At 41.6% G+C, this 22,261-nt stretch overlaps 1 protein-coding gene across 1 annotated transcript in view; it reads left to right on the forward strand.

Annotated features, from left to right (window-relative positions):
* The first annotated feature begins 7,979 nt into the window (after positions 1-7,979).
* Positions 7,980-22,261, forward strand: part of LOC140212405 (retinoic acid receptor beta) — a 273,300-nt gene continuing 259,018 nt past the window's right edge. Inside the window, exon 1 of the mRNA XM_072283157.1 lies at positions 7,980-8,082. Coding sequence (XP_072139258.1) covers positions 8,067-8,082 — 16 coding nt within the window. The 5' untranslated portion in view covers positions 7,980-8,066. The remainder of the gene's footprint in view (positions 8,083-22,261) is intronic.

The raw sequence follows: 22,261 nt of genomic DNA on the forward strand, positions 1-22,261 counted from the left end.
GATGTCAGAATAATAGTAGAGGGAATGGTTTATTTCAGCTTTTATTTCTTTCATCACTTTCCCAGTGGGTCAGAAGTTTACATACACTTTGTTAGTATTTGGTAGCATTGCCTTTAAATTGTTTAACTTGGGTCAAACATTTTGGGTAGCCCTCCACAAGCTTCTCACAGTAAGTTGCTGGAATTTTGTTCCATTCTTCCAGACAGAACAGGTGAAACTGAGTCAGGTTTGTAGGCCTCCTTGCTCGCACACGCTTTTTCAGTTCTGCCCACAAATTTTCTATCGGATTGAGGTCAGAAAATGATGTCAAGTCTGGTTCATCCTTGGGAGCAATTTTCAGACACCTGAAGGTACTATGTTCATCTGTACAAACAATAGTACACAAGTATAAACACCCTGGGACCACGCAGCCATCATACCGCTCAGGAAGGAGACGCATTCTGTCTCCTAGAGGTGAACGTACTTTGCCGTGAAAAGTGCAAATCAATCCCAGAACAACAGCAAAGGACCTTGTGAAGATACTGGAGGAAACAGGTGGACAAGTGTCTATATCCACAGTAAAACGAGTCTTATATTGACGTAACCTGAAAAGCTGCTCAGCAAGGAAGAAGCCACAGCTCCAAAATGCCATAAAAAAGCCAGACTACAGTTTGCAAGTGCACATGGGAACAAAAATCTTACTTTTTGGAGAAATATCCTCTGGTTTGATGAAACAAAAATTGAACTGTTTGGCCATGATGACCATCGTTGTGTTTGGAGGAAAAAGGGTGATGCTTGCAAGCCGAAGAACACCATCCCAACCGTGAAGCATGGGGGTGGCAGTATCATGTTGTGGGGGTGCTTTGCTGCAGGAGAGACTTGTGCACTTCACAAAATAGATGACATCATGAGGAAGGAAAATTATGTGGATATATTGAAGCAACATCTCAAGACATCAGCCAACAAGTTAAATCTTGGTCGCAAATGGGTCTTCCAAATGGACGATGACCCCAGGCATACCTCCAATGTTGCGGCAAAATTGCTTAAGGACAACAAAGTCAAGGTACTGGAGTGGCCATCACAAAGCCCTGACCTCAATCCGATAGAAAATTTGTGGGCAGAACTGAAAAAGCGTGTGCGAGCAAGGAGGCCTACAAACCTGACTCAGTTACACCAGTTCTGTCTGGAAGAATAGAACAAAATTCCAGCAACTTACTGTGAGAAGCTTGTGGAAGGCAACCCAAAATGTTTGACCCAAGTTAAACAATTTAAAGGCAATGCTACCAAATACTAACAAAGTGTATGTAAACTTCTGACTCACTGGCAAAGTGATGAAAAAAATAAAAGCTGAAATAAATCATTCTCTCTACTATTATTCTGACATTTCACATTCTTAAAATAAAGTAGTGTTCCTAACTGACCTAAAACAGGGAATGTTTTCTAGGATTAAATGTCAGGAATTGTGAAAAGCTCAGTTTAAATGTATGTGGCTGAGGTGTATGTAAACTTCTGACTTCAACTGTAAATACATGCTCGTACTTATGTACAGATTATTCAGTACCTGTACTTTAAGCTCTAACTTTACTCTTCATATATTTTTTTATTTTTTAAAAGTTCAAATTTCAAAGTAAATTGAATATTGTTGTTTCTTGTCACATGTTGTGCCAACACCCCACAACAAATTTCTAATATATGTAAATGTTTATGGTGAATATAGTTGATCCTTGATAAAGCCAGAATTCCCTCAGGTATGCACCGGATTACAGCAAATCATTTCAAGCTGTAAATCGCCGCCCTTCTAACTCAGAATTAGAAGCTAAAAACTGCGCACAAAGTACCTAGTTGTTGGTGACTTGTAGTGCTAAAAGAAGTGATTGTGTCGGTAGGAATATCCATGTGCTTTTTCCTTTTGCTTATCCTGACGGTTCTGTACAGCAATGGCACATCTGCACAGTCAGTATCTTCAAAATGATGAAAGATGGATACCGCTTCATATTTTAAGGACTAGAACATAAAAGCAAAGATCTGATTACTTACTTACTTATTGCCCATTATGCCACTGGCACGTAGGGCAGCGGTGAAGGTCCCCTATCGCAGAAGTTCATTCATCATGTCAGTAGCGTCCTCTTGGTTTTCACTACAGTCAGTCATGCAAGTCCTGGGTGTAGACTCAAGACTACCCTCACACTCAGATGTAGAAGGACTCTTCATTGATATTTCTGCAACAGTTTTATTTTACTAGTCAGAATTATTAGCTATAAGCTAAACCCCCAAACCTGGGCGACTGGTGGACAACATTTAGTCTGACCTCTACCCTTTGACCTTTTTGGCATCGGTGGTCCTACCTAGAGCCAAAGCATAAAGCCCTGACTCCAGCCAACAAAGGCATCAGGCTCATTGAGGCAAACAGGCCTCCAAACCCAATGGCAAGGATGTGGTCCTATTGGAGGCAAGGACATAATGCTGAGACTTTATAAGGCACTGGTCAGATCTCACTCGGAGCATTGTGAGACTCTGTATCTAAGAAAGGCTGTGCTAGCATTAGAGGGCAGAGGAGGTTCATGAGAATGATCCTGGGAATGGAAGGGTTAATGTATGAGGAGCATTTGATGGCTCTGGGCCTGCATTGTCCTGTGCCCTCTGGAGTTTAGAAGAATGAGGTGGGGTCTCATTGAAACCTATCAAATATTGAAAGGCCCAGATAGAGTGGACATGGAGAGAATGTTTCCTATATATGGGAGGTACCATAGCATGAAGACAAGAACTGTTAGGATGGGAAACAGCTTCTTCCCTCAGGCCATGAAACTGCTGAAGTCCCTACCCATGAAGCACCACTGGCGTTCTACTGTTTACTTTCTAACCTATGTTGTAAATACATCTTGTGCTAAATGTCAATTTTCTGGAACATATTTGTTTATTTGTTAATTTATTTATGGTAATATTACTTTATGTGTCTTGTGTGAGTTATATGTACTGTGTTGTGCACCTTGGTCTGGAGGAATGTGGTTTCATTTGACAGTATGCATGTTGAGTGACAATAAACTTGACCTTGGTTTCTACACCAATCAAAACCTGTTTCTTGATCTTAATAACTTTACTTGTCTTTTGGAGGATTCTCGTCAGAGATCCTTCATCAGGAAAGCAAGAAAACAAGTCTGTTTTAATTTGTAGCAAGGGGAATGGTGGAGAGAACAGAGGGAATGTTTCAGATAGAGTGTGGGTCAGAGTAAAGTTACAAATATTTTAAATATCAGTAGTTCAGGACAGAAGAAAGGAGAAACTATGAAGAAAATTGAAGCTGAAGATCTGTGGTGAGAGAGATAAACATGAAATAGATTCCAGATTGTGAAAAGAAAGTGCTTTCAGATTTTGCTCATGAATAACCTGGATCCAATCTTCAGATTTGAATCTCTTATTCCTGATGCCTGAGCACTGAGATATTTACTTCAGCACAGAGCTGCCAATGCTGAAAATCCAAATCAAAAACAGAAGACACCGGGAGAACTTAGGAAGTCAGGCAGCATCCATGGAGACGGAAATTGTTCAAAGTTCAAAGTAAATTTAGTATCAAATTGTGTATATGTCACCATATGCTACCCTGAGATTCATTGCCTTGTGGGCATTCACAAGACAACAAGAAAATACAGTAGAATTAATGAAGAACTACACACAAAGGCTGATATGCACAAAAAAGAACAGCAAAAGCAAATGAAATAAATAATAATATTAAATAATAAATGAATGACACTAAAAACATGAGTTGTAAAGCCCTTGAAAGTGAGTGCACAGGTTGTATTCAGTGATCAGTTCAGTGTTGAGATGAGTAAGGTTCTCCAGAGGGAGCCAAACCTTCAAATGAAGCATCTAGAGAATTGTGCCTAAGACTTTTGCACAGTACTGCAAAATTATGAGTGATATAGGGTGAAAACTCATACTATTTTCCCCAGGAAAGGAGTGTTAGAAACAAGAGGGTGCAGATTTAAGATCAGACGTGAGGTATTTAAAAGAGATATCAGCTGCAGCTTCTTTGTATAAAGAATGATGCATAATTGGAATGAGCTGCCAGAAACATGGACAGAGATGGGCACATTAGCAACATTTAAAATGCATCTACATGGATAGGAGAGGTTTAGAAGGCCAAGGGTCAAAATAGACAGATAGCTCCAGCAGCACAGTCGCCATGGACAAGTTGGGCCGAAGGGCCAGTCCCATATTGTGTAACGTATGAATCTGTGAGTGTAAGATCAATAACCCCATCATCATAACAGAGTAAATGAACAAACAAGTGTGTTTTTAAGTTGCAGAGAGTGAAAAGGATGAAGGGAACAGATGGAATGTTTGTGACAGGATACAAAAAATGGCAAAGTAACAATTACTCTAAGCTTAAACTAAGAAAAGTGAATCAAAGCAGCAGATTGAAATGGATGTATCAGCTAAATCTACACTCAGTGGCCATTCCATCAGGTACACCTGTACACCTGCTCGTTAATGCAAACATCTAATCAACCAATCATGTGGCAGCAACTCAATGCATTAAAAACATGCAGGCATGGCCAAGAGGTTCAGTTGTTGTTCAGACCAAACATCAGAATGGGTAAGTAATGTGATCTAAGTGACTTTGAGCATGGAATGGCAGTTGGTGCCAGATGGGGTGGTTTGAGTATCTAAGAAACTGCTGATCTCCTGGAATTTTCTTGCCACTGAATGTATGTTCATGGTCTTCTGCTGCTGTAGTCCATTCACTTCAAGGTTCAATGTGTTGTGTTTTCAGAGATGCTCTCCTGCACACCACTGCTATAACATGTGGTTATTTGAGTAAACTTTCCTGTCAGCTTGAACCAGTCTGGTCATTAGGTACAGGAGGTATCTAATAAAGTGGCCTCTGAATGTATAGAGAAAGTAAACAGAAACGAGTTTCCTGAAATATCTGAACTCGGTATAAAATCCCAGAGCTGTGGTCTGCATGCATTTACACTGAGCTGCTTTTCTTTATAATCTCCTGCTTTTCCTCCGTTCTCAGTACTGAGTGTAACCAGTTCCGTTTCTTTCTTTCTCTTTCTTTCCCTCTCTCTCTCCCTCTCTCCCTCCCTTTCTCCCTCCCTCCCTCCCTCGCTCCACAGATATGATGGATATTTCAGCTACAACTTATTTATTTGTTTCTTCTTTCTTCTTCTTTAAGTGCTGGTATTTAAAGTATTTGTAATTTCACCACTGTGGTCCTTGCTCTGTCAGAAACATACCCTCCGTTCTCTCCACCCTTATCCTTTCTACAAATTAAAACAGTCAAGATTCAAGATGTTTTTATTTACCAGGTGCTTGACTATTTATTTCCCTCCACAGATGCTGCCTGGCCAGCTGAGTTCCTCCCACATTTTGTGTGTGTGTTACTAAAAAGTCAAAAACCCTAATAGTGAATCAGATTCAGAATCGGGTTTAATATCACAGACATATGTCGTGAAATTTGTAGTTATGTGGTAGCAGTACATTGCAATACATAATAATAAACTGTAAATTACCATAAATGTATAGATAAAAATTCAAATTAAGTAAGTTCAAGGTACATTTATTATCAAAGGTTGTATACATCAACCTTGAGATTCGTCTCCTTGTAGGCAGCCACTAAACAAAGAAACCCAAAAGAACCCGTAATAAGAGAGGACGGTTAAACACCCAATGTACAGAGAGAGAAATTTAAAAAAAACAAATCATGCAAACAACAAAAATAATCAAATAGCATTCAGAATGAAAGTGAGTCCACAGACACGAAGGCCTGAGCAGCCGTATCAGGCTGCACCCTCAGCCTCAGTTCAGCAGAGAGCCGAGTACGTAGTGCAAAAAGAGAAAAAAAAGTAGTGGGGTAGTGTTAACACGAGGAATTCTGCAGATGCTGGAATTTCAAACACACACTGACGAAGGGTCTCGGCCCGAAACGTCGACTGTACCTCTTCCTAGAGATGCTGCCTGGCCTGCTGCGTTCACCAGCAACTTTGAAGTGAGGTAGTGTTCACGGGTTCAAAGTCCATTCAGACGTCTGATGGCAGAGAGGAAGAAAATGTTCCTGAACGTTGAGTTCTTCAGTAGAGTGTCATGAAATATTTCTTACCTTATCTTAGCACAAGTATTAATTAATCAGTTTGTGTGGCCTTATATGAAAAATATCCACACGTAAGGCTCTTTTAGGAACATTGATTTACTACAAGTTAAATTACAACTTGCAATATTATTGTTCCTTGCACCAGATGAAACGTCGTACAAAATTCTTTTCACAACACACTTTTTGTAAACTACCCAACGTCCCAAAGGAATTCAATAAATATATTGCCTTTAAAAGTACATTAGTTAGTCTTCAGGATTCAGGATTCAAGTTTATTTATCACCTGTACATCAAAGCATACAGAGAAAGCATCATTGGTATTTACTACCGACATATGCCAGGGTGTTCTGAAGGCAGCGTGTGAGTGTCACTGCACATGCCAGCACCAACATCACACGCCCACAATGCTCGGCAGAACAACTCGGAACACAACGAGCAACGGAACAACAGCAAAACAAGTCCATGGGTTCTTCCCTCCCACCCATGCACATACACAGTCCTTTAGCCCCAGGACAGGACCCTGCGTCCAGCAGGCTGGGGAGTTAGTGCATCTCAGAAACTGCTGATCTTCTGGGATTTTCACGCACAATGGTCTGTAGAGTTTACAGAGGATGTTGTGGGAAACAACAAAAAAAATCCAGTAAGCAGCGGGCAGAAACAATTAATAAGAAAGGTCAGAGGGGAATGGTCAGAGGATTTCAAGCTGACAGGGAGATGACAGTAGCTCAGATAACCACGTGTTACAACAGTGGTGTGCAGAAGAGCATCTCTGAACGCACGACATGTCAAACCTTGCAGTGGGTGGGCTACAGTAGCAGAAGACCATGACGGTACACTCAGTGGCCACGATATTATGTGCAGGAGGTAGCAGATAAAGTGGCCAGTGAGTGTATATTAAGGTGTATATTTACATCTTTTGGGAAATTGCTGGGGTCTGTTGGATCTCTTGTGAAGGTTAACACAGATGCCAATTACCATGCATTCTCAAACTTCTCTTTAACTTCCAGCTCATATTTCAGGGAAAGTTTGAAATTTTGCACGTAGAATTTCCACGATATTACACAACAGCTCAAAATTGACCTGCTGGAAACTGATATAGCTGGCAATGTGATTAAAGGTGTCAAACTGGAGTTAAATGATTGGGTACTCAAACAACCATCAACGTTGTTTGTAAGAGGGTACCATGGAGGTGTAGTGGGCTGCACAACTCTGTTACAGCTCAGGGCGTTCCGGACACCTCCTGGGATTTTCATGTACAGCGGTCTCCAGAGCTTACAGAGAATGGTGCGAAAAACAAAAAAAAATCGAGTGAGCAGGGGTTCTGCGGGCAAAAATGCTTAGTTAATGGGAGAGGTCAGAGGAAAATGGCCAGACTGGTTCAAACTGACAGGAAGGCATCAGTAACTCAAATAACCACACGTAACAACAGTGCAAAAGAGCTTCTCTAAGCACACAGTATACTGAACCTTAAAGTGGATGGGTCACAGCAGCCTAAGACCATGAACATAGTGGCCACTTTATTAGGTACAGGAGGTAACTGATGAAGTGGTCACTGAGTGCACATTGATCAATTAACCCTCCATCTTTTACAGTCGAGGAAACCAAGGCTTAGATAATGTAAGCTGCTGTTATAATTTATTCCTGAACGCCCAGCGATGTTCTGATGAATCCGTCCTGCTGTAAGAATCTTGAGGACAAGATTGACGTCCTTCCTGACTACAGTGCCCAGTTGAACACCACAGTCTAGATGAGGTCTGACCAAGCCTCGATATTAACTGAAACACAGTTTCCTCCCCATTGTATTGCAGGAAAGAAAGTTCCAGAGTGGAATAGGAATGTGTCAGTGCTGTGTAAAAAAAACGGTAACCTTGAGTTCCAGTGGAATAAAACTTTTACCCTGAGGAAGGGGATTTTCAAACTTGAGAAGCAGTGGGGTAGGGGAAGGTAGGACAGACATTTGAGAAGAAGGAGCCAAAGGGCAGAACATGGAGGAATGGCAATAAGATTGGGTAGGACATATGTCGTCTAATTTCACTCAGCTTTTTAGCTTTTTTTTAATTTCAGATGTATTGAATGTTAAGCAATGGGAGAGAATTTCAATCCACTGGTTCCTCTGGTATCAACCAATTGCAGCATACATGTTCTTTTTATATCTGTTTAAATGTAATGTAAAATAAACATTTTCAGATGCTGTCAGGTTCTGATAGGCTGCTTCAGTGTGTCTGTCAGCACTGGGCTGAGTGAGGACTGGACAGTTTCTTTGTGAGTGAAGCACGGCCGAGAGGTTTGGACTCCTTTGCTTTTGGCTCTGGAGCCACGGTTATTTTCCACTGTTTTTCTAGCAGTTGCATTCAATACGGAGCTGATTTGTTGATTCTACAGCATGGGAAAGGGCTGACAACAGATTTGCTAGATAGATGGCTCGGCCACCCCCTTCAAGGGTTGTGAAAACTGTTTAAAATGTTTAGTTTGGCCTCTCTGATGTACAATAAATTGTTGTTATCTGGAACGGTTGATAATCAGGGAGGAAAAGGCATAATTAAATTTCAGGAAATGCGCGGCCTGCTCGTACGAAGAGAGACCAACTTGTTTCTTTGACAGAAAGCTGTGGAAGGCAGTCTGCCCCACAGGAAGGCCTCGCATTCCTGTCCTTTTGGTGAACCTGCCTGAAAAGGAATACAGGAGTTATTGGGTAATCAGAAGTTGTCAGCACCTTCGTTATGCAGCGTGGGTTCAATCCGATAATGTGAATGGAACCTGTAATAGGACTGATGAAAAGAGCAGCATTTGAAAAGCCCTGAATGATTTTTTTGTTCCTTTTCTGTTTACATGTAATATGTTATTGATGACTTCATGCATCTGGTTGGGAGGCAGACTGGAAATTCATTACTTAAAAAAAGATCCCGTTACATACAGAAAATTGCATTGGAAGAGCATAACTGAAAGATATTGATTTTCTGGCACCTGACTTTTCCAGATTAGAAATGCCAGTGTATGAGGCTGAAGCACTCACTGCTGTGCAGGCCCAGATGCAGTTTAGTGTCACTTGTTGTAATATGATTAAGCAGATTCTCTTGAATATGTACAGGCGCAGAGACAGAGATGCCTCATTTGGGACAGAAAACAAGAACGAACACATTTGCTTAGAAATTGGTATTTGCCCAGTGGGGATCCTTTAATGTGTGTATCTTTGCTGCAGGTACCGTTCCCTGTTTCACAGTCAGTTATTAATGCGAGTCACCGCATGCACACTTAACGACCAGTTTCTGTGAGTCTGTGCAGGAGTGGCCCCTGTGTACTGGACTGTGTCCTGAGATGAGAGCACTTGTCTAATACTGGGTAAATTGTCAGCCAGGAAAACCAAATCTTTACCAGAAAGTGCACAGGCCAACTCTCTGATGATCGCTGATTAACTGGGAAATGGCCACTAGTGCAATCTATTGTGTACAGAATGGCTTTCCTGCTCAAATCTCAGGCTGAAAATATGTGCGCATGGATCCGATATCCAAGCAAAAGTATTTTGAAAGCATCTTGGTGACTTGTGAGCAGCTATAGCAGAAAACTAGCCAGCGTGGAAAGGACAGGAGGAAAGTTTCAAGAAAAAAACATAGAACATAGAATATAGAAATCTACAGCACATTACAGGCCCTTCTGCCCACAATATTGTACCGACCATGTAACCTACTCTAGAAACTGCCTAGAATTTCCCCACCGCATAGTCACCTATTTTTCTAAGCTCCATTACCTATCTAAGAGGTTGTTAAAAGACCCTATTGTATCCACTTCTACCGCCACTGCCGGCAACCCATTCCACACACCCACCACTCTCTGTGTGAAAAACTGACCCCTGACATCCCCTCTGTACCTATTTCCAAGCACCTTAAAACTGTGCCCCCTCATGTTAGCCATCTCAGCCCTGGGAAAAAGCCTCTGGCTATCCACACGATCAATGCCTCTCATCATCTTATACACCTCTATCAGGTCATGTCTCATCTTCTGTTGCTCCAAGGAGAATAGGCCAAATTCACTCAACCTATTATCATAAGGTACGCCCGCCAATCCAGGCAACATCCTTGTAAATCTCCTCTGCACTCTTTCTATAGTATCCACATCCTTCCTGTAGTGAAGTAACCAGAAATGAACACAGTACTCCAAGTGGGGTCTGACCAAGGTCTATAACAACAGTTCAAATCTAGTACAAGTAAGGAAAAGTTTTGGCTTGAAATGCCAACTATTTATTCCTTTTCATAGATCAGAGGTTCCCAACCTTTCTTATGCCATTAACTGAGGAGTCTGTATATTCCCGGTTGGGAACCCTTACCATGGATGCTGCCTGACCCACCGAGTTCCTCCAGCATTTTGTGTGTGTTACTCTGGATTTCTAGCATGTCCAGAATCTCCTCACGTTTAAGATCTAGCAGAGTTTGTTTAGATAAAGATTAGATTTATTTGTCATACGAGAGGTGATTGATAAGTTTGTGGCCTAAGGTAGAAGGAGTCAATTTTAGAAAACCCAGCACATTTATTTTTCAACATAGTCCCCTCCTACATTTACATACTTAGTCCAGTGATCGCGGAGCATACAGATCCCTTCTTTGTAGAAGTCAGCATCTTGGATCTCCAGAAAGTGTCCACAGCAGGGGTGATTGATAAGTTCGTGGGCTAAGGTAGAAGGAGATGAGTTATTAACTTCAAACTTTCTGCATAATCACTCAAAGAGTTGAACTGCACGTGCATGTAACGAGAGCTATATAACTCATCTCCTTCTACCTTAGGCCACAAACTTATCAATCATCCCTCGTCTGTATAGGTACATCGAAGCATACAGTAGAATGTGTTGTTTGCATCAGCGACTCACACGGTCCAGGGCATAGCCTACAAGTGTCGCCATTTTTCTGGCAACAACATAAACGTGCCCATAACTGATTAACCCATACATGTTAGGAATGTGGGAGGAAACCGGAGCACCCGGAGGAAACCCCCATGGTCATGGACAGAAAGTACAAGCTCGGTACAGACAGCAGTGGGAATTGAAGACCGGTTATTGATGTTGTGCTAACCACTACACTGCCGTGCCACTCTCACTCAAGAAGAGCCTTGTTTGTTTAGTTTTCTTGCACAAAACTATAATTTGGGACCAATTTCGTACTTTCCGCTGTCTTTCTGGTAGAACGTTTACATCCATACCTGACCCAGGATTCCGTAGTATGTTTGATTATTGTTCAGTAACCCTACTTGTTAAAGTACCAATAATATTGCTCTAATCATATGCTGTAGTGAGAGGTTGCACAAACTTGGGATAGTTCACTTTGGAGTGGTGGAGACTGAGGAGAAATCTAATAGAAGTTTATAAGATTATGGGAGGCATAGATAGAGTAGATGTCCCGGGGTTGAAATGTCTAATATCAGAGGGCATGCATTAAGGCTAGAGGGGATAATTTCAAAGGAGAGGTTTTTACACAGAGAGAGGTAGGAGCCTGGAATGCACTGCCTGTGGTGGTGGTAGAAGCTGAAACAGGGACTTTTAAGAAACGTTTGGATAGGCAGATGAATGCAAGGCTAATGGCAGGGAATGGACACTGTGTAGGCGGAAATGATTAGTTGGCCATTTGAATACCAATTTAATCGGTTCGGCACAACAGTGTGGGCTGAAGAGCCTGTTCCTGTCTGTCCTGTTCCATGTTCTATTGAAGAATCAGAGAATGCTTTGTGTTCCATAAATCTTTGTCTGGTTTCACTTAATAATGTACATCCTTAGAAAAATACAGACAATCAATTTCGATGTTTGAAAAGTAAATTGAGATTTTTATTTTAATTAAATTTTCATTCACAGTGGAAAACAGAATGTACATTAAGCAGGTCTAAAATTAGAAATGTGTCTTCTCTCACAGAGCAGTGACTCCACCCAGGGTAAGACACTTAGTTGTTTTTTCATTGTGCTATTGTTAACACAAAATGACTCTGAGGACAAGTTTATAAGTTCACCGTGACAATATCATTTTTGGTATTTGCTGACTAGTGATTAGTTAACTAAAAGACACACAGGGCATATTATTTTCAAGTATCGTTGAATCAAATAGATAGAATATTCTCCTGTTACTCAGGCGGATCCCTTTCATCCCCTTCTTAACATTCAGGAATTTATCACTTAGCACTATTTTTAAAAAACATAAATATTCACAGCTTTTATTTTTACCATTGCTGGTAGTAATATATTTAAGAATACATTTCAAACGACATATGCTGAGTGGCCACTCTATTAGATATGCGAGTGCATATATTAAAGAGGTGGAAGCCCGTGAGGTATTCATCCGTTTCAAGGTTTGATGTGTTGTGCGCTCAGAGATGCTCTTCTGCACACCAATGTTGTAATGCGTGGTTATTTAGGCTATTGTCGCCTTCCTATCAGCTTGAACCAGTCTGGCCATTCTCCTCCGCCCTCTCTCATTAACAAAGCATTTTCCCCACAGAACTGCTGCTCACTGGATTTTTTTTTTAAATTTTGCACCATTCTCAGTAAATTCTAGAGACTGTTGTGCATGAAAATCCCAGGAGCTCAGCGATTTCTGAGATACTCAAACCACTCAGTCTGGCACCAATTATCGTACACAGTCAAAGTGACTTAGATCGCATTTCTTTCCCAATTGCATGAACCACAACTGAATGTCTTGGCCCATATCTGCATATTGTTATGCATTGAGCTCCTGCCACATGATTGGCTGATTAGATATTTACATTAGCAAGCAGGTGTACGGGTGTACCTAATAAAGTGGCCACTGAATGTGTATCAGTGTTTACTTAATATCAATATTGGGTCTCGGCCCAAAGTGTCGACTGTTCACATCCTTCCATAGATGGTGTCTGTCCTACTGAGTTCCTCCAGCATCTTGTGTGTGTTGCTACTCTGTTAAGTAACCTAATATAGTAGAACAGTGTGTAATATTTCAGAATCAGGTTTAATATCACCAGCATATGCAAAAAAAGTAATGAAGTGTAGTGTTCATAGGTTCAATGTCCATTTAGAAATCTGATGGCAGAGGGGAAGAAGCTGTTCCTGAATCGTTGAGTGTGTGCCTTCAGGTTCCTGTAATCCCTCCCCGATGGTAGCCATGAGAAAAGAGAATGTCCTGGGAGATGGGGTCCTTAATGATAGATGTTGCCTTTCTGAGGCATCGTTGCTTGAAGATGTCCTGGTTGCTGGGAAGGCTGGTGCCCATGATGGAGCTGACTGAGCTTACAACTATCTGTAGCTTGTACTAATCCTACACAGTGCCTCGCCCTTACCAGGCAGCGATGCAGCCAGTTAGAACAGTCTCCATGGTACATCTGTAGAAATTTACAAGTGTCTTTGGTGACATACCAAATCTCCTCAAACTCCAAATGAAATATTGCTGCTGTCAGTCCTTCTTTGTAACTGCATTGACGTAAGACCAAAAGACCATAAGATATAGGAGCAGAAGTAGGCCATTTGGCCCATCGAGTCTGCTCCACCATTCAATCATGGGCTGATCCAATTCTTCCAGTCATCCCCACTCCCCTGCCTTCTCCCCATACCCTTTTATGGCCTGGCTAATCAAGAACCTATCTGTCTCTGCCTTAAATACACCCAGTGACTTGGCCTCCACAGCCGCTCGTGGCAACAAATTACACAGATTTACCACCCTCTGACTAAAGTAATTTCTCCGCATCTCTGTTCTAAATGGACGTCCTTCAATCCTGAAGACATGCCTCTTGTCCTAGACTCCCCTACCATGGGAAATAACTTTGCCATATCTAATCCGTTCAGGCCTTTTAAGCAGTGGGGGCTCACTGGGTCAGAAGGGTATGTTACTGCTCTAGATAAGCAAAATAAACTGTCCCAGGACTGTATTAATAATCACAGCAATATCATTAAATCTGTATAAATAATCGCAGCAATATCATTAAATCTGTATTGATAATCACAGTTGATGGAGAAGATCCTGAGAGGCAGGATTTATGAACATTTAGAGAGGTATAATATGATTAGGAATAGTCAGCATGGCTTTGTCAAAGGCAGGTTGTGCCTTATAAGTCTGATTGAATTTTTTTGAGGATGTGACTAAACACATTGATGAAGGTAGAGCAGTAGATGTAGTGTATATTGATTTCAGCAAGGCATTTGATAAGGTACCCATGCAAGGCTTATTGAGAAAGTAAGGAGGCATGGGATCCAAGGGAACATTGCTTTGTGGATTCAGAACTGGCTTGCCCACAGAAGGCAAAGAGTGGTTGTAGATGGGTCATATTCTGCATGGAGGTCGGTGACCAGTGGTGTGCCTTAAGGATCTATTCTGGGAAACCCACTCTTCGTGATTTTTATAAGTGACCTGGATGAAGAAGTGGAGAGATGGGTTAGTAGATTTGCTGATGACACAAAAGTTGGGGGTGTTGTGGATAGTGTGGAGGGCTGTCAGATGTTACAGCGGGACATCGATAGGATGCAAAATGGGCTGAGAAGTGGCAGATGGAGTTCAACCCAAATAAGTGTGCGGTGGTTCAGTTTGGTAGGTCAAATATGATGGCAGAATATAGTATTAATGGTAAGACTCTTGGCAGTGTGGAGGATCAGCGAGATCTTGGGGTCCGAGTCCATAGGACACTCAAAGCTGCTGCGCAGATTGACTCTGTGGTTAAGAAAGCGTATGGTGCATTGGCCTTCATCAATTGTGGGATTGAGTTTAGGAGCCGAGGGGTAACGTTGCAGCTATATAGGACCCTGGTCAGACCCCACTTGGAGTACTGTGCTCAGTTCTGGTTGCCTCACTACAGGAAGGAAGTGGAAACCATAGAAAGGGTACAGACAAGATTTACAAGGATGTTGCCTGGATTGGGGAGCATGCCTTTTGAGAATAGGTTGAGTGAACTCAGCCTTTTTTCCTTGTAGTGATGGAGGATGAGAGGTGACCTGATAGAGGTGTATATGATGATGAGAGGCGTTGATCGTGTGGATAGTCAGAGGTTCTTTCCCAGGGTTGAAATGGCTAACACAAGAGGGCATAGTTTTAAGGTGCTTGGAAGTAGGTACAGAGTAGATGTCAGGGGTAAGTTTTTTACACAGAGAGTGGTGAGTGCGTGAATGAGCTACCAGCGACGGTGGTGGAGGCGGATACGATAGGGTCTTTTAAAAGACTCCTGGATAGGTACATGGAGCTCAGAAAAATAGAGGGCTATGGGTAACTCTAGGTCATTTCTAAGGTAAGAACATGTTCAGCACAGCATTGTGGGCCGATGGGCCTGTATTGTGCTGTAGGTTTTGTATGTTTCTGTGTTTCTAATTTAGTGATAAAAATAGGATAGATTTAATGATATTTCTGTGACTATTAATACAGATTTAATGATATTGCTGTGATTATTAATACAGTCCTGGGACAGTTTATTTCACTTATCTAGAGCAGTAACAGACCCTTCTGACCCAATGAGCCCCCACTGCTTAATTACAGCCATTTCGGCAAATTAGCCTGCTGACTCGTATGTCTTTGGAGGGTGGGAGGAAACTGGAGCACCCAGAGGAAACCCACACAGTCATGGAGAGAATGAACAAACTCCTTACAGACAGTGATAGGAACTGAACCTGGGTCACAGGCGCAATAATAGTGTTACACTAACTGCTACACTACCATGCTGTGATGTTCTGCTAACTAAATCTTCAGCAGTTTTCTTTGGGCAAAAATGAATAAATTTTACCTTTCAATCCAATTATTCTGCTTTACTGTGGAATGCTGACGGAACTCAGCAGACCAGGCAGCACATAAGGAGAGGAACAGAGTGTCAAAGCTTTTGGCCAAGACCCTCATCAGGAATGGATGCTGCCTGACCTGCTGAGTTCCTCCAGCATTCTATGTGTGTTACTCTGGATTTTCAGCATCTGCAGAATCTCTTGTGTTACCATTGAATAAAGTTGCTTTATTTTTCACTTTTAAGGCTACATATTCAACTGTTATTTTATTTGTTATAATTGAAATACTTTGAAAGAATTGTTTGCTTGTTTGATTTGCATTTATAGTCTATCTTTAATATCAATACCTGAAAATTACTATTCTAAACATATGAAAGCCCTAATTCAAAGATTTAAAGATTCGAAGTACATTTATTCTCAAAGTATGTATGCAGTGTACAACCCTGAGATTCGTCTTCTTACAGACAGCCACGCAACAAAGAAACACCATGGAGCCCATTCAAAGAAAACATTAAACACCCGACGTGCAATAAAAAGGGAATAAATCACGCAAACAGCAAGAAAAAGGGGGGAAAAGCACAGAATATAAAACTTCAAACCACAGAGTTATTGAAGCAGTCAGGAATGTTCAATTCAGTTGAGTTTGGTTCAGTTTAGCTCTGTGTCGTTCATTGCCCGCAGGCCGCAGAGCCAGTCTGTCCTGATCAAAATTACACAAAATAGCAATTAAAAAAGGAGTAACCAAAAACCAAAAGCACATCATAATGACCTAGAGCTATCCATTTCAGGTGAGTGGGGGTCATTTCAAAGGAGGCGTGTGGGGCAATTTTTTTTTTACACAGAGAGTGGTGGGTGTCTGACATTGACTACCTGGGCAAGGCAGAAACATTAGAGAATTCTGTGAGACACTTAATTAGGCACATGAATGTGCGGGAACTGGAAGGATATGGGCATCGCGTAGGCAGAGGGGGTTATTTAGGTTGCCAATTTGAATACTAATTTAATTGGACTGGCACAACATTGTGGGCCGAACAGCCTGTTCCTGAGCTGGACTGTTCTATGTATTATGTTCTAACTACCCGCTATCCTTAGCATTACAGAACTGACTGGTCCTCAGTAACAACAGCACAATGACACTGTGTAAACAAATTAACTTTTGCAAACCAGGAAAACTGGTGACATATGGCCCTTAGAAACAAAACAGAAAATACATTCATTTGCAATTAACACTACAGAGTACTCAGACTCCCACAGGCTCCGCAGTCTCTTGCGTTTCTACCCCCCTCTTTCACCTTGCAACAGATGACCTGTTGAAATGTTGAGCTGTGTTCGAGGAGCTGGTCTTATTCTCGCATTAGTTTTAATTTGATTTGACTGCAAATCTTCGAATTTCTGATGCAGATGGAAAACTTTTGCCTCGTACACCAAGATAAAACCATGGAAATTTGATAAAAACTTTTTTCATCTTCAGATCAGAATCTCATTTTCAGAATTTGTTTACTTGATAAGATACACACTCATTGTTTCAAGAACAGCTTCTTCCCCTCTACCATCAGAATTCTGAATGGGCAATGAATTAACCCATGAGCACTATCCCACTAGTTTTACTTTCTTTTTCCACTACTTAATTAATAATAAATTATATATATATATATATATATACACACACACACACATACATACAGTATACACATCATATATAGTATATGCATATATATAAATTAGTTATATACAATGCTGTCGAAAAGTCTGTGTGTGTGTGTGTGTGTGTTGCTTTGCATATCCAGCATTTACAGAATCTTCTGTGTTTATGATATGTGATCGTCCGATGCAATATTTTTCTAATACAGACATACAGTACTATGCAAAAGTCTTAGACACATGTTAAAAAAATTCTGTGAAGTGAAGATGCTTCCAAAATAATGAAATGAAATATTTCTAAATATCAGAAAAAAATGACTATTAAGAGGAGTAAACCATGAAAAAAGAAAATCAAATCAATATTTGGTGTGACAACCCTTTGTCTTTAAAAATGCGTCAATTCTCTGAGGTAAACTGTAGTGCAGTTTATTGAGAATATCAGCTGGAAGGTTGTTCCAAGCATTTTGGAGAACTTGCCACAGTTCTTTTGCAGAACTTGGCTGTCTCACTTGCTTCTGTCTCTCTAGGTAATCCCAGACAGCCTTGATGATGTTGAGATCAGGGCTCTGAGGAGGCCACACTATCTGAAACCACACAGGGTGCCTAAGACTCTTGCACAGTACTGTATACTGTATTCCTTATTGTAATTAAGTCTTTTTTATATATTACACTGCACTGCTGTAACAAAACAATAAATTTCACAACATACGTCAGTGATATTAAACCTGATTCTAACTGAAATCTGATTTCTAGTGTCTCTGACTGCTACAATTCTGGTAATCTGACACAGTCAGGAGATCCAAGATTTGCAATTAACCCAGTGACTGGGCTCAGTATCTTCACATTCATTTTGGGTCAGAAAGTTGAGCGTTCAACTTTCACTCCGGGACAAAAGCACATGATCTTGGCTGACCCCCTAGCATTGAACTAGAATGCTATGTTGCCATTGAAGGTGCTGCACCAAGTCCTTATCTGCTTGTCCCAGTGATCCAGTCAGTGTACAGTGAGTTAACTTACCTTGTTTATCCAATAATATGTGATTAACTTGTCTTATGATAGTTGAGGGGCAGCCTGCCCAGCTTACATAAAGAATAGCCATACCTGTTCTTTAAAAATAACTGATGTTATATGAGTGGCGAGGTGGAGCTACACCTCTACTATAGGAGGTGTAAGGTGCTCCTCAGGTCACCCTTGGACAAGATGAAGCACCTGCTTAGCCCCCGATCAGGGTCATGTGAAGCCATGGGAGCCAGTGATGGATGGTTGTATGAGCAGCTGGCACACATCACAAATCCTGGTTATGCGACCACTGATGCCAGACAGAAAATCTCTGAAGAGAATTGATAATGGCTGGGGTCACCCGTCTTGTAAAGACACTGCCCAGAAGAAGGCAATGGAAAACCAGTTTTGTAGAAAAATTTACCAAGAACAATCATAGTCATGGAAAGATCACGATTGGCCATGTTATACAACATGGCACGTAACAAACAAAATAGATTTTCAAATAGGTATTAAAAATAAGATTGCATTTATTTTTTACAAACATAAGTTATATTTACCTAGATCTTTTGCACGCTTTCCCCTCCATTGAAATATACGGAGTAACAGTTCCTCACAGAATTGGTGGGCAGATTCTCCAGCCTGGGTGTGCTTTCCGCCACTAGATTCCCATGGTGACACTGAGATCCCAATCGTCCTGACATCCGTGTGTGGTAAATGTTGTTAGTTCCAGAGGGGATTGCTGGTATTTCTTAAAGAAAATCCAGGAATATCCTGTCCTTCATATTCCGCTTGCCAGAGCATGGCAACACCTCTGTTTCCTTAGGAGTTTGCTGAGATTGGGCAAGACATCAAAAAGTTTGACAAACCTCTATAGATGTGTGGTGGAGAGCATATTGACTGGTTGCATCACAGCCTGGTGTGGAAACACCAATGCCCTTGAATGGAAAATCCTACAGGAGGTAGTGGATACAGCCCAGTCCATCACAGGTAAAGCCCTCCCCACCATTGAGCATGTCTACATGGAGTGCTATCGCAGGAAAGCAGCATCTATCATCAGGGACCCCCACCACCCAGGTCATTCTCTCCTCTCACTGCTGCCATCAGGAAGAAGGTACAGGAGCCTCAGGATTCACACCACCAGGTTCAGGAATAGTTATTAGCCCTCAACCATCAGCCTCAGATTTCGGGGCCTTCTGCTCTGGAGATTCTGGTTACCACACAGTAGCAGCGGCAGCGAAGCGGGCATTTCAGAAGTTTTCCAGATGTTCCTCCGTTTTCTCACGTGTGTCTCCATCAAATCAGAAATGTCCACGGTCCCCTACTTGACAGAACCAAAGGAGATAACTTCACTCAATTACACTTACCTCATCACTGAAATGTTCCCACAACCAAAGAACTCACTTTCAAGGACCCTTCATCTCATGTTCTCGATATTTATCGCTTATTTAGAAGTTTTTAGATTAGATTATGAGAACACTCAGTCCTCTTTTATTGTCATTTAGAAATGCATTAAGAAATGATACAATGTTTCTCTGGAGTGATATCACAGAAAACAAGGCAAAACAAAGACTAACACTGATAGAACCACATAATTATAACATATAGTTACAGCACTGCAAAGCAATACCATAATTTGATGAAGAACAAACCATGGGCACGATAAAAAAAAGTCTCAAAAGTCCCCAAGTTGATCAACTCCCGAGTCCCCAATAGTGGCGTCAAAAGGGAGAAACTCCCTGCCATAAACCTCCAGGCACCGTCAACTTGCTGATGCTTTGGAAACAGCCGACCACAGCCGACACTGAGTCCGTCCATCTGAAAACTTCGAGCCTCCAACCAGCCCTTCCGATACAGCCTCCCGAACACCATCCTCTGCCGAGCGCCTTCGACCTCTCCCCGGCCACTGAAACACACAAAGCCGAGGATTTCAGGGCCTTCTGCTCCGGAGATTCCGGTTACCACACAGTAGCAGCGGCAGCGAAACGGGCATTTCAGAAGTTTTCCAGATGTTCCTCCGTACTCTCATGTCCATCTCTATCAAATCAGAATTGTGCACGGTCCCCTACTTGGCAGATAACAGATATCATTCACCGGAGAGGCCGCGTGCGCTGCCGTCGCGCCGCCATTTTCTCCCCCTCAGTTTACTTATTTATTTATTTATTTATTTTTGTACTTGTACAGTTTGTTGTCTTCTGCACTCTGTTTGAACGCCCAAGTTGGGTGGTCTTTCATTGATTACATTATGGTTATTATCCTATTGTGGATTTATTGAGTATGCCCACAAGAAAATGAATCTCAGGGTTGTATGTGGTGACATAGACATGGTCTGATAATAAATTTATTTTGAACTTTGAACTTTAAATTTGATATTCTGCACTGATATTTGATTCCATCTGTTGTTGGGAGACTATAACTGAGGCCCTCTTCTGAATACATTTCCTACAATGAGACAACTTGAACTAAACTAGAATTCCAAGTGTGGTCTAACTAGGGTTTTAAGAGAGAAAAGATTAACTATGAAAGGAAGCTAGCAAATAATATCAAAGAGTATACTAAAAGCTTTTTCAAGTATATAAAGAGTAAAAGACAGGTGAGAGTAGGTATAGAACCGATAGAAAATGATGCTGGAGGAATTGTAATGGGAGATAAGGAGATGGCAGAGGAACTGAACAAGTATTTTGCATCAGTCTTCACTGAGGAAGACATCAGCAGGATACCGGACACTCAAGGGTGGCAGGGAAGAGAAGTGTGCGCAGTCACAATTACGACAGAGAAAGTACTCTGGAAGCTGAATAGTCTAAAGGTAGATAAATCTCCCGGACCAGATGGAATGCACCCTCGTGTTCTGAAGGAAGTAGCTGTGAAGATTGCAGAGGCGTTAGCGATGATCTTTCAAAAGTCGATAGATTCTGGCATGGTTCCGGAAGACTGGAAGATTGCAAATGTCACTCCGCTATTTAAGAAGGGGGCAAGGAAGCAAAATGGAAATTATAGACCTGTTAGCTTGACATCGGTGGTTGGAAAGTTGTTGGAGTTGATTGTCAAGGCTGAGGTTACAGAGTACCTGGAGGCATATGACAAGATAGGCAGAACTCAGCATGGATTCCTTAAAGGAAAATCCTGCCTGACAAATCTATTACAATTTTTTGAGGAAATTACCAGTAGGCTAGACAAGGGAGATGCAGTGGCTGTTGTATATTTGGATTTTCAGAAGGCCTTTGACAAGGTGCCACACATGAGGCTACTTGACAAGATAAGAGCCCATGGAATTACGGGAAAGTTACATACGTGGATAGAGCGTTGGCTGATTGGCAGGAAACAGAGAGTGGGAATAAAGGGATCCTATTCTGGTTGGCTGCCGGTTACCAGTGGTGTTCCACAGGGATCAGTGTTGGGGCCGCTTCTTTTTACATTGTACATCAACGATTTGGATTATGGAATAGATGGCTTTGTGGCTGAGTTTGCTGACGATACGAAGATAGGTGGAAGGGCCGGTAGTGCTGAGGAAATGGAGAGTCTGCAGAGAGACTTGGATAGATTAGATGAATGTGCAGAGAAGTGGCAAATGAAGTACAATGTTGGAAAGTGTATGGTTATGCACTTTGGCAGAAAAAATAAACGGGCAGACTATTATTTAAATGGGGAAAGAATTCAAAGTTCTGAGATGCAACGGGACTTGGGAGTCGTCGTACAGGATACCCTTAAAGTTAACCTCCAGGTTGAGTCAGTATGAAGAAGGTGAATGCAATGTTGGCATTCATTTCTAGAGGAATAGAGTATAGGAGCAGGGATGTGATGTTGAGGCTCTATAAGGCGCTGGTGAGACTTCACTTGGAGTACTGTGGGCA

This window comes from Mobula birostris, chromosome 19 (assembly GCF_030028105.1).
Source record: "Mobula birostris isolate sMobBir1 chromosome 19, sMobBir1.hap1, whole genome shotgun sequence".
In the NCBI taxonomy this organism is placed as follows: Eukaryota; Metazoa; Chordata; class Chondrichthyes; order Myliobatiformes; family Myliobatidae; genus Mobula; species Mobula birostris.